At 44.3% G+C, this 12,518-nt stretch overlaps 1 protein-coding gene across 2 annotated transcripts; it reads left to right on the forward strand.

Moving 5' to 3' along the window:
- The first annotated feature begins 5,086 nt into the window (after window positions 1-5,086).
- CFL2 (cofilin 2) lies at window positions 5,087-10,380 on the forward strand. 2 transcript variants are annotated; one of them, XM_006117673.4, is made up of 4 exons: window positions 5,087-5,362; window positions 6,938-7,245; window positions 7,338-7,414; window positions 7,502-10,380. In XM_006117673.4, the coding sequence occupies exons 1-4, from the start codon at window positions 5,360-5,362 to the stop codon at window positions 7,612-7,614; spliced, it is 501 nt and encodes a 166-aa protein (XP_006117735.1). In that variant the 5' UTR covers window positions 5,087-5,359; the 3' UTR covers window positions 7,615-10,380. The 2 variants fall into 2 exon arrangements, with proteins under 2 accessions (XP_006117735.1, XP_006117736.1); XM_006117674.4 differs by lacking the exon at window positions 5,087-5,362 and adding an exon at window positions 5,586-6,053.
- Window positions 10,381-12,518: the final 2,138 nt, after the last annotated feature.

Raw genomic sequence — 12,518 nt, forward strand, 5'->3', positions numbered from 1 at the left:
CTGCACTTTTATTTTATATAGCTCTACAATCAGATGAAATATACATAAAGAAAGCGGTAAAAATTCCTGGACCCACTAACTGCTAGAAATACTGTGGGAACTAATCCTACAAAACTCTTAATTACTCGGGGCTAGATTCAGCATTTCTCAGCCTTAAATAAAGGGCAGTGTGTAGCTGCACCTGCCCAGGAGGAGCCTTAGGGCTTATCAGGTGATCGATGCTCATGAGCAGCAGGTTTGTAGAAATTTTTGTAGTGCTCAGAATGCTCTAAGCTCGCAGCCTGCCTATGGCTCTGGGAGGTAGTTTGGGTGCAGACTCTGGGCTGAGACAGGGATTTGGGATGCAGGTAGAGATGAAGGCTCAGGGAGGGAGGGAACTTGGATGCAGGAGAGGGTCTGGAGTGCAGACTCTGGGATGGAGTTTGGGCTGGGTACAGGCTCTGGGGATTGGGGTGCAGGCTCTCTGAGGGCATCTGGATGCAGGAGAGACTGTGTGGCACAGGTTCTGTGAGGGAATTGGGTGTGAGAACGGATCTGGGGTGCAGGCACTAGGCTGGGGAAAGGGGTGCAGGAAGGGGTGAGGGGTGCAGGCTCTGGGATGGGAGGCAGTTTGAGGGAGGAAGAGGACATGGGGGGAAAGGATGTAGGCACTGGGAAGGAATGGGATGTGCAACAGCATGTCAGGTGCCACACTTACTGGGGGGCATTCCCCTTTGGCAGCAGCTCCTGGGGTCAGAGGGCTCTGCATGCTTCCCCCTCCCTATGCATTTCCTGGTCCTATATGCTGAACCTGGTGATTTAAAATGGCCTGGGGATTCTCCCACCAGTAGTACAGCAGAGGAGAGGGTGTCCATGTGCTCCTGGGAGCAGCACAGGGAGACACACATACTCTGGTTTGCAGGCAGCCACATGGTGCAAGCGGGCAGGAAACGGCTCTAGTCCTGCTATGCTGCTGGTGGTCATGGAGGAATGGGGCCATTTTAAATCGCTCAGGGGCAGTAGGTGGGGCTGGGACATGCAGTGGGGGAAGGAGCACACGGGTGGGAGGCAGGATTGGGAAAGACCCAGCCTCAAGCTTTGGCGGAATCCAGCCCTTAGCCAGGAATATTCCTGGTGCCTGGGTACCATGGGCCCATATAACTCACCATCTATGTCCACATTGTGGCAATTGATCCACACTGCAGCTAAATCAACCACAGATCGCTCTCTCATCTACTTCAATAATTTACCAGAACAAGAAGCATAAGGTAAGTCAAAGGGAGAGTTTCCCCCATCGACCCAATGAGGTATAGATGCCACAGTAAGTCAGCCTAAGCTACAATGATTCCAGCTGCATAATTCACATAGCTGGAATAGCGTAACTTAGGTCGATTTAACCCTGTAGTGAAAACCTACCCTTAGAAACTGCTCCTGTGAAGAAGTGCAGTAGAAGCTCAAAATTGCAAACTGATTGGTCAACCACACACCTCATTTGGAACTAGAAGTACGCAATCAGGAGCAGTAGAGACCAAAAATATAGTAAATATGGTACAGTATTGTGTTAAATGTAAAAACTAAAAAAAGGGGGAAAATTTAAAGAATATTTGACAAGGAAACATTTAAATTCACTGTGATTGTTTCATTTAACTTATGACTAATAGCACTTTACTTCCAGTTTCAAAGCTCTATTATGTCAATCTTCAGCTGTAAACTTTTGAAAGAATATCCATAACATTTTGTTGTTCATCACCTCAGAGTTATGAACAAGATATAGTTCCTTAAGTGTCTATATCTTTGATGTTCTACTGTAATCTATTGTAGGCCTGTAATGGATACAACTTAGTTCCCAACTCATGCCAGCTCCATTATGAAGGGACCATGCTGCATACCTGACCAGGATCCAAGGTCCAGGAAGATCTCAATCTCCCATGTAGGATGGAGAACCTTATTCTGCTGCATGGCTGAATGATAAGTCAAAAGCACAATTCATCCATATATGGCCCATGTGCAACTAGTCACACTGAAATCAGTGGGCTTCTCCACTTAAGTACAGACAGGGAGGGGAACCTGCTGCTCTCCAGCTGCATGCAGCTCTTTGCTTAAAAAAATGTGGCTCTTGCTAGTTCTGCACATGCACTGCAGCGCCTGGAGGGAGAAGCACACGGCGGCGGCTCTGGGACCCAGACATTGGGTTAGAGCTGGGGGCGGGGCTGGCAGTGTCTGACTCTGGGGGAAGGGAGGAGGGTTAGGTTAGAGCATGGGGAGGGGGAGTCTGGGGATGCCTGGATCTGGGGGAGGGGGAGAATCGGGGAAGAGCAGGGGGCTGAGGGTGCCTGGCTCTGGGGAAGAGGTGGGGTATTGGGTTGGAGCAGGAGGGCTGAAGCACCTTAAATTCAAAGTCTTCATGGATGCAGAATAAGGCAGCCAACACATATGTCATATTTAAATTCCAGGGCAAATAAATAAATAAATAAATAAATTAGCATGTCCCTGGTTTACACTGTGTTTCTTTAAAGAAAATTCAAAGGCTATTGTTTGCCAGGTTGAAGGAATTATTCTGATAGGAGTCTCTCCCTTATAGTTTTTTGAACCTCTCATATTTGCAATCTGAGACCAACCTGATTTTTTTAGAACAATAAAAAAACCATAATCTTAAGTATAACCCCCCTCCCCCCCAAAAAAAAACCATACCAGAGAACAACAAGCTGGAATGAAGCAGGCACTTCAAATTGTGCTAATTTACTTCTCAGTTGATCTTAATTTTAAAAAACGCACAGGACATAATAAGGCAGTAGTGTTAATACATGGTGGGGATGGTTTTGGTTTTTTTTAAGTGTGAGACTATTATTGTACCTTTAAAGGTTTGGTTGTTTAATTTGATGTTTGTTCCTTGTCAAGTTCTCTGAAGATCTGTGGACTGGCCATGAATTTTAAGTGACTAGAGACTTTATTGGTTTTGGTCCAAAATGTCCTGTAATGTTGTTTTATCACTACATTTTGTGTACTATAGCTATCTATAGATGAATAAAAATAAATATATAATACATGGCTCTTTGCACTCTATCCACAGCTATTTTGGCTCTTTGTCCCTAACTGGTTGGCCACCCCAGGTATAGACTATTCATGTGAGCATGGATTTACAGGATTGGTGCATTTTACTAGGCACACAATCATTAATAAAGGATACTAGAGTAAAAAATGGTTAGTACAGTTCTGAATCGCCAAGCATCATTCATACTGAAGAGGATGTTTTGCTTTTCTATACTGGCTATTAAGTATAGGGTTAAATGTTGCCCCTTTATCTGATGCTGGTTTCTAAGTTTCTTAAATATGTATTTTCTATTTTTTTATTGTTTAAATAAACACCTTAACTACCTAGTTGCTTTGTTACAATTGTTTATCCATTTACATTACTTGCAAGTATTTGTCTTACAAAGAAAGCAATACACTCTAAAAGAGAAATTCAGGAAGGGTAGTGGGGAATTCCATTTTATTCTGAAAAATAAGAACTGGTTGATGGTAGCACTGTACATCAAGTAAAAAAAACTCTTCAATATACATGTTACACACAGATCTTGCTTTTTCTGCAGAGGTACTTCATAATAACTACAAACATTAACTGAAGACACATAGTCCTCCCCCAAGACATACACTACAAAACAAACATCGAATTAATTTCATCAGTGGCAGTGCTGCACAGATTTCTTGGGGAAATGTCTAGATCAGGGCTACTCAACTTTGGAAGCCCAAGGGGTCACAATGATACTCCCAGCACAACTTAAGTGTGGTTGCATATATCTGCAAATAGCTTCTTTCACACTGATGGGCATGAATACAAAGATTAAGCCACAGCACTGGACCCAAACATGGCCAGTGTGAGCTAGTCGGTACCTCTCAGGCTCTGCCCACAAGACTAAGCAGCCAGAACTTCCCACAATGCAAGGGTGCTCTGGCACCTCCTCTCTGGGGGTTTGAAATGTCAACACCCTGTACCCGTCTGTTCCAGCCAGCCTATCTGCTTGCATCTTTTGATACTCACCCCACCTGGGAAGTGCCTTGTCCTTGTGGAGCGTGTTCCCAGTGGAGGCCATGTTCAAAGGATCCCACCCATGGACCAAGTGTTGAGTTCTGCCAAAACCCAAACTGCACCACGGTCCGCAAACAAATGGGCTGCATGTTGAGTAGCCCTGGTCTAGACAGCAAGTGCTTGCTAGCTCCCAACCTCAAGCACAGTTTGTTTCCAGATACCTGATGGAAAACCAGTATTAGAGTGGGATCCAAGCTAGACCGTATACACTACTGCGTGTTGTCCTCTTAGTCGTCCAAACTCCTGGTATTTCCCTACTATTAGGCAAATCTTGTCCTTAAGTGTTGTTAGGAATTAAAAATCCAACGGTGCAACACTCCTTTTAGCTTTAACTAGTAACAGCCACAAGGACAGGAGCTAGGACTTTCCAGTCACTCCACAGGGGTTACTCGCAACTGCCCAGAGGGGTAGCGGGAACCCAATTGAACAAAAGAATGAAAAAACCCTTCAAAGTTAATTTCCGTTTTCATCAAAGATGTCCAACCGGCTTTACGCAGAACTTCCAGCTAACGATGGGGCCTGAGCTCCAACAGCACCGCGGGGGGGAGAAACGCAGCAAGCCCTCTCCAGCCCGGCCACGGCTGTCACCTGCTCCGCTGCCAGCGCGCTCTGAGGGTTAGTTCGTGTTTGCACAGCCCCGTGCTGAGCCTTGGCTTCACCGGCAAACCACTGCCACAGGCAAGGCTCTGCTGCAGTCCCCGGGCCAGCTTTCCCCGGGCTCCGCCAGCTGAGGGGGAACGCGGCGCAGCGTGTGCGGGGGAAGGGAGGGGAGGGTGTCTACGGGCGGCGCGGAGTCACACGGCTGAGCGATACCCCACAAGGGGGTCGGGATGACACGATCCCCATGGAAGATGTGGCGGGAGCACATGGGAAAGGGCTGTGTGATAGCTGCCCCCCCCCCACGGAACTGGCTGGTGGGGGAGGCAGTGCTATGGGGAGGGGGAGCGGGGCGAGGTGTGGAGATGCCTCTCTCGGCCTGGACCCTGGGAGGCGAACGCCGGGCGGGAGGCTGGGTGTGGAGGTGCTGCCCCGGCTGCTGGGCTGGGGGTGCCTCTAGCGGCCCGGGTAGGGAGGGGCCCCAGGGCGTGGGGGTGGCAGAGACGCTGCTGCCCTGGCTCGGGCCGCGCGCGTAGGGGCCCAGCCCCCCTTGCGGAGCGGGCTGGGAGGGTCGCCGCGGCACGTGGTGGCGAAGGCCGCGCCCATGTGACTCGTCCCCGCCCGCCTCGCCCCAGCCCCGCGCTCGCTGCATCCCAGCCGTGCAGGCAGCCGCCGCCGCCACAGGGACCCGGCACCATGGTAAGGGCAGGGCGCGCAGCCCGGCGCCCGCAGAGGGAGGCCCGGCGGGGGAGAGGCCGAGCGGACCCACGCGCCGTTCAGGCCCCGAGGCCTCCGGCGGCCATTTTAATCTAATTTTAGTGCGGGGGCTGCGGGCTCGGCCCGTGGGGGCTGCTGCCTGCGGGCGCCGGCCGGGGGCTGCTCCCAGCCTGAGTCCACCGAGGGGAGCGCACCCCCGGGGCGAGCGGCTGCGAGGCTGCTCACCGGGGCACAGCCCCCGGGCCGCTGGGGCCGGGATGTGCCCCTTGGGTGCGGCTGGCGGCCGGGATTGGGCGGGAGGTGGAGGCTCAGGGCGCCGCTCTCCGGGGAGGACGCGGCGTTGACCCTGCTGCTGCGGAGCCTCGGGCCGCGGCCCTGCCTCCTTCACGTCCCCGCCGCACGGGGAATGTGCTGCCCAACAGCGTGTGGCGGGGCTGGGGGCTGAGAAACCGCGTATTTAACGGGAGTCGGGCGCGTTCCAGGAGCAGTCAGCCCTGACTCAGCTGCAGTTCCCGCAGGAGCCTGGCGCTCCTTCCACAGGGGAAGAGCGGGCAGCGGAGCCGCATTGTCTGTCTCCCCTTTCGGTAGGGAATGGAGAGGAGCCGTCTTGAGCTGTCAGTGCACCCGCAGTTACTCTGACGCTTTTTTAAAGGTTTACATAACCAGCTTTCGGGTAAGAGGAATTCTGCAAGGAAATCAGAGTGAATAGTGGAAATGGGCTAGGAGAGCATTCATGTCTTCAAACAAAATGTGTTTTCTATAGTTAAACTAAGGAAAAGGTACAGATTCTATTCCAAAAGAGCCAGGGTTGTAAACACAATTATGTACTTTGGAAACTGGTGTGTTTAAATAAAGAATGTAGTGAATGGAAACCAAGGGCCATATGGATGCCTTTAGCTATCTTGCAAATTACAAGCTAAATTTTTCTGAGTTTGCGATCAGCTTTCTGTTGTTGTCCTTATTTTAGGTTAGGGTTCTGAATGGTTTGGAAGTACTGTAGTATGTTGTACATGTTGTGTTTTCCTTATGTAGAAACTGCAATAACATTTTTTTAAACTAATCAGCAGTAAGTAAAATCAAGGCGTTTTAAAAACAACACTGAAGTTAACACAAGTCAGAAGGCATTTCTACTGCTTCTAGAGCCTTGCATCACTCAACAAAACTAGAATCATGACAGTACTGGATATGAATTGCTGGTATTATATTTGTTCCAACTAAAAAAAACCCATCAAACAAAGGAAAAAGCCACCCTTGGCTGAGCCAAATATATGATAAACTAATTTATATGTGCTGGGATAATCCAGTTAGTTAGAACTGATATCTCAAAAGGAGACGATGCTGAGATTTTAAAAATGAATAAATTAGGGACAAATTTTGGACAGTGTTTTTGCTTGGGTACAACCCCACTTACATAGTTTAAGTTTCTAGAGTGTTCAGTTTTAGTGTAAATTTTTTTATTTTTTGTAGATTTTTCTGTAGTATCCTCTATTATCGTCCCTCTAGTCAATGTTAGTCTTTTTTTCATTTAAGTAATTATTTCCTTCATCTCGTTTACAGGCTTCTGGAGTGGCAGTGAATGATGAAGTTATAAAGGTTTTTAATGACATGAAAGTAAGGAAATCTTCAACCTCAGAAGAGATTAAAAAAAGAAAGAAAGCAGTTCTTTTCTGCTTAAGTGATGACAAAAAACAGATAATTGTAGAGGAAGCAAAGCAGATATTAGTTGGTGATATTGGTGATACTGTGGAGGACCCCTACACATCCTTTGTGAAGTTGTTACCTTTAAATGATTGCCGATATGCTTTGTATGATGCCACATATGAGACAAAGGAGTCTAAGAAAGAAGACCTGGTATTTATATTCTGGTGTGTGAAACCAGCTTGCTATTAAAATTGAAAATTCTTTACTTTTTCCTTCTAATATCAGTGTGTTGAATAATTACTTTTTACCTTTACAGGGCTCCAGAAAGTGCACCTTTAAAAAGCAAGATGATCTACGCAAGCTCTAAAGATGCCATTAAAAAAAAATTTACAGGTACAGGCATCTGATATTCCACAAAGCAATTGTAGTTCTTAATGTTGAGGACCTGAACAAATGTATTTGTATTCATTTGTCTTTCAGGTATTAAACATGAGTGGCAAGTAAATGGTTTGGACGATATTAAGGACCGTTCAACGCTTGGAGAGAAATTGGGAGGCAATGTGGTAGTTTCACTTGAAGGAAAACCCTTATAGAAAGACAGACAAGTGCCATCTTGGATCTAAGGAGCTTCCATTTTTGCAGCTCGTTCAATTGGAATAGTATAACTCCTGTTCCTCCCCCCACCCCCTCCAAAAAAAAATTCACCTTTCTACAGACCTGAAGGAGATGTCATTAAATTAAACTGTCTACCAGTGATTGCCATTAGATTCTTTAATCCTGGTAGTTTTATATAGACCCCAAGGAATGCCTTCATGTCACACTCTTAGCCAAAACTGACATTGCGTGCATTCCTTGCAACTTGTCCAATGAATGTGATAGTTAATGTGAATAGTCTAGCAAACAGCAAAGGGTAAGCTAATTAAATGCCTTGAAAGTATTGTCCACTGGTCAGATGGTAGACTCTATTCAGTATTACTTACAGTTGCACTTGATTGCAGTTCCATGAGGCTCTTGTGCATTCATACACCTCACCTGCCTTGACAAGCCTATTTTTGTGACATGGCAGCACACAACACTATGCATTTAAAGCACTTTTTTTGTAATATTTTTCCCCCCTCCCCCCAAGAAATGCCAATTAAGTTGCTTGTACCTGTGTCATCAACTGGTTGTAGTACCTCGGTTTTCATTCCTGTTACATGCATATCTTTATAAATGAAATAACTGTTCTGATGCCTTTTGTTTTCCGTTGAATGTATGCTACTGAACAGGAGTAGGAGTTATGTTTAGCACGTCAGTCTTGGAACACTAAAGTTGTTTTGTAAAACATCAGTCATGATGGCAGTTACTGTGTAAAAAAAGAGCCTTAAATGGAACACTGTTTTTGAGATATAAAAAAAATGGCCACGTTGCAATAAAACTTGTGGCTTATTACAGAATGTTGCCTTGTTTTCATTGGAAAATGTAGTTTGAAGTATGTTTAAATTAAGCATATTTTGAATAACTTAACTTCTGTGGAAAGTATTGTAAAGGTAAACAATCATTAATCTTAGCTTCAGTAACAGTTTTTCTGCCCTAGTCATAATGTAGACATTGCTTTACAGTAATTTAACTGTTGTGTCCTATTGGATAAAGGACCTTATCCAAGTTTATAACTATTTAATAAACAAGCTGCCATTGTTAGGGAGTGTTTGATCCATATCTCATTTGTGTCTGAAGTTTACAATATAGGACTTTGTTATCCATGCAGTGTGTTTATTTACCTGAATTCTCCTACAGTTCTACATGCTAGAAACATGCGGTTGTTAAAATTGTTTCCAATCTGATGTGTAATGGCAGGGAGACCTTACCTTCACAGAAGTGAATTACAGCATTTAAATAGTTAAATCTTTGATTCTGAAAATGGTGCAGGAAAACTGTCTCTGTGAAAGAAATATCCCAAATGAATGGTTCTACTTGTTAACTTCTGTGCAAAAAGAACTGGAAAGTGTTTTCCACTACTAAATCTTGCGTCAGGAACATGATTTGGCAAAAAGCCAAATACTGCTCTCCTTATAGAGAATTTGATCTGCTCAGTGTGAGCAATCCTCCCTTAGCCAGAGCTATTTATGGCTAACGCATGCTTTTGGATCTTGTCATCGTTATCCACAAATGGCAAAACTAGACATGATTTTACTGGTATGCTCAAAGGAACTTTGTTAGGCAGCCAATCACAGCTAAAATGTACATGCTACTAGAAGAAATACTTTTATCATTACCTTATTTTAAAAAGTCAGAATTTTTAAATGTTGAGTATTTATTTTCAGTCTCAAAAGCAGAACAAATAATGGCAAACACCTTTGTAAACTGAATAACCAAGCAATGCTGTAGTCTGGATCTTCTGTACTGTACAACTTTAAAACTTTGTCAGCTTTCCAGCTGACCCTATAACTTACACATTTCATGTATGCTAAATTCTACTACAGTGCAGTTTAACAAAGCATGCTGACCGTTGACTTGTTAAATGAGTTAATGAATTTAATTTTTTGTACTACAAAACACTCAAGTATCTTTCACTGAAGTTGGAAAAAAACCTAATCTACATGGGAGTTGTCTACAACGATCTTTGTTGATTTCTTAAATCTTGTGCATGGAGCCTAGCTAATATTAGAATCTAATTTGTGCTTAAAATACAGTACTGTAATGAACATTGCAACACCATGTTCTATGCCACAAATTATCTATATATTGTAATCAAATCCATTTATATAAGCAACTTAGACATCTTCAAAACAATTCATAATTATGTTATATTTTAATTGAAATTCCTTTTTAGCCAGCAATTTAAAGAAGTACTCTGTCTAAATTTACATTATCCTCTGCTACTCAATGTCTCTAGAGTTTGCAAATAGTCTTGGAAGAATGTCTATGGCTTCTTCTAAATGGAATATTAGGGGATATAGGTTTTTTAAAGCAAACTAAAATACATATAAAATCTAAGTGTTTATATAAAGTCCAGAGCCCTGAACTAAAATAACTTTTGTATTAAAGATGTTAATTAGTTCTTGAAACAGTACTGAACGATGTGAAATCCAAATTAGCATATAGATACCCTGCCTTTAAAAACAGTGCTACAGAACCACTGCTGATTGAATTCTAAAACAAATGAAAGACAACTGGCATCTGTTCCAGACTTGTTTGTCAGCTGTTGTTTTCTGTCACAGTTCAAAATGGGAAAGGCCTCATTGTGATTTAGAAGTGAAGGAAAAGCCTCTCAATCTAAATATCTTCTTCTGTATCTCTCTGGTCTATGTGACTTTTGGGTATCTTGGCTTTGGTTAATTTATTGATAAAGGAATGTTAAATAAAAGTTTTCGAGAGTAGCTTTTGCAGAAATGGCATCTTTTCTTTAAAAATCACTTGTCCCACTAAATCTGATGATGCTTTTAAATTGTTTCAGGCGGGCTTGGAGACATACCATAAGGGTTAACTTCTCTGAAAGGAGAGAGTCAACGTGGAATTAGAGTAGGTGAAGTTATGTCCATGGCAGCTGCTAAAGTATGTGTAAGAAATGGGGTGTTATTATGTAAAACTCTAAGCTGACATCAGATGCAATTTGACAGTTTTAAAATCCATTTGGGCTGAAATGGCACAGAGAACCTGGGTTCTTCAAGTGTAAAAAAAGCATTTTTCTTCTCAGTAACTTGTTCAAAATAAGCAGTGGTGTTCTGTAAAAAAATTATTGCTGAATTGCCCCATCTTTCCATTGAGTGGCCACCTTACGACAATTCTAAGTAAAAAGCTTAGTATTCATGCCCATTAGTTCTTGACTTGACTTCTCAGGTCTCTCTAGTTCATAGTTGAACTTTAATGGATGTTTATTGAAAAGAAATTTGTGCTAGTGCTTCCTGAGAGCTGTTAGTAGTCCCTCTCTTAACCACCAAATTAACTTTTTAAAATATCGGATTCAGAAAACCTGGAAAAAATAAAGCTAATTAAAAATAGTTGCAGTGGTATTCTGTTTATTTGTATTACAGGGAGTACCTAGACTCTGATCAAAATGTGGGCTTCATTGCGCTAGGTGCTATACAAAGATAATAGAAGACAGCATGCAAGCTAAATACACTGAAACGTAGGAATTACCACATAATATCAAACCTGAGGTCTAGCAGTGGCCAGTGCAATATGCTTCAGCAGCAGGTGTAAAAACTCTATAGTAGGTGAAAGGTGGATAACCTGTTCCCTACATTAAGTCATCCATTAGAGAGGAGAATGAGGCCTAAGGCTTAAAGCAGGGGTCTCAAATTCAATTTACGTTAGGGCCAATGCCAGTGGGGGTTGTCTCCATGCACCTCCTAACCTTACCTGCCCACCTGCTGCCTCTGGGCAATTTAGTGGAGTTTAGTAAAGTAGAGAGACTGGGCTAGCTGGAGAGATGGTGGCAGAGTGGAATAGAGGCTGCTGTATCACTCCACTTTCCCACGACTCCTGCTGCTGCAGTGAGTGCAAGGGGGCCATCCCCCTTTGTCACCCCATGCCAGGCATCCCAATAATCCCAAAGGTTGTGTCCCTGGGAGGAGGGAGTTTGAGGGAAGGAGTGCAATGTGGGGGAGAATGTGAAGCACAGGGTTTGGAAGAGGCAGGATGAGAGGAACAGTTGCTCAGCTAGGGGGAAGGTTATGTACCCCCCCCAGCCCCACCCGCTTGCCACAGGGACTCATGGTGGCAGTCACACAGACTGGATTGTGGAACTGCTCAGGCTGTAGATGGCCCACGGGCTGTGAGTTGTATTACCAGTACACCTATATTGGTGGTGTTAATGGCATTTTTACTATTATATCATCTAAACTAGCTCAGAGCAAGTCTTGATGATGCAGAGGTAAAATTGCTGACATACCTGAGTATTCTCTGAACTAGCACTCCAACTATTGCTACCACAAGTGGAAGTGCAATAGTGAGATATTTCCCAAAACAATCTATTGTAAACTAGACATAAGCTTCATAATAATGTAAGTACTCATGCCTTTTGACTGCAATGGTTTCTGTAGGTGCCTATAACAGTTACAAGGATTAACATGATATATGTAATTTTAGAGAGCATCCATCTGTGAGTCTGTTTTTTCAAGAACTTGTGAACAGTAAGAGTTAGGGCCATCCAATTTGGTATGCAGCTTCCTCGTTTCCTAATTTAAAGCAAAGTTGAAGTTTGGTTGTGCCAGGAGAACTGGAAGCCCCAAGAAAAGGACAGTTTTCCCTAAAATGCCAAGGGAGGGACTCTTGTTCTGAGGGATGTGATATGAGAGTGTCCACTGGGGGCAGCAAGCTCACAAGGGAGAGCTGTCCTGCAGAATATCTACTGGGGGACAGCTGTACCACCAAGGGACTGACCAGCAGGGCTGGGGCTCCATCATCTTGCCTGCCAGCACACCAGTAAGTAGCCCCTCTGCCCTGAACCATTTCCCATCCTCCTGGCCCTTGGCCACAACACCAGGGGGAGGGGAGAAGAATAGGCCCCTGGTTG

Source organism: Pelodiscus sinensis, chromosome 4 (assembly GCF_049634645.1).
Source record: "Pelodiscus sinensis isolate JC-2024 chromosome 4, ASM4963464v1, whole genome shotgun sequence".
In the NCBI taxonomy this organism is placed as follows: Eukaryota; Metazoa; Chordata; order Testudines; family Trionychidae; genus Pelodiscus; species Pelodiscus sinensis.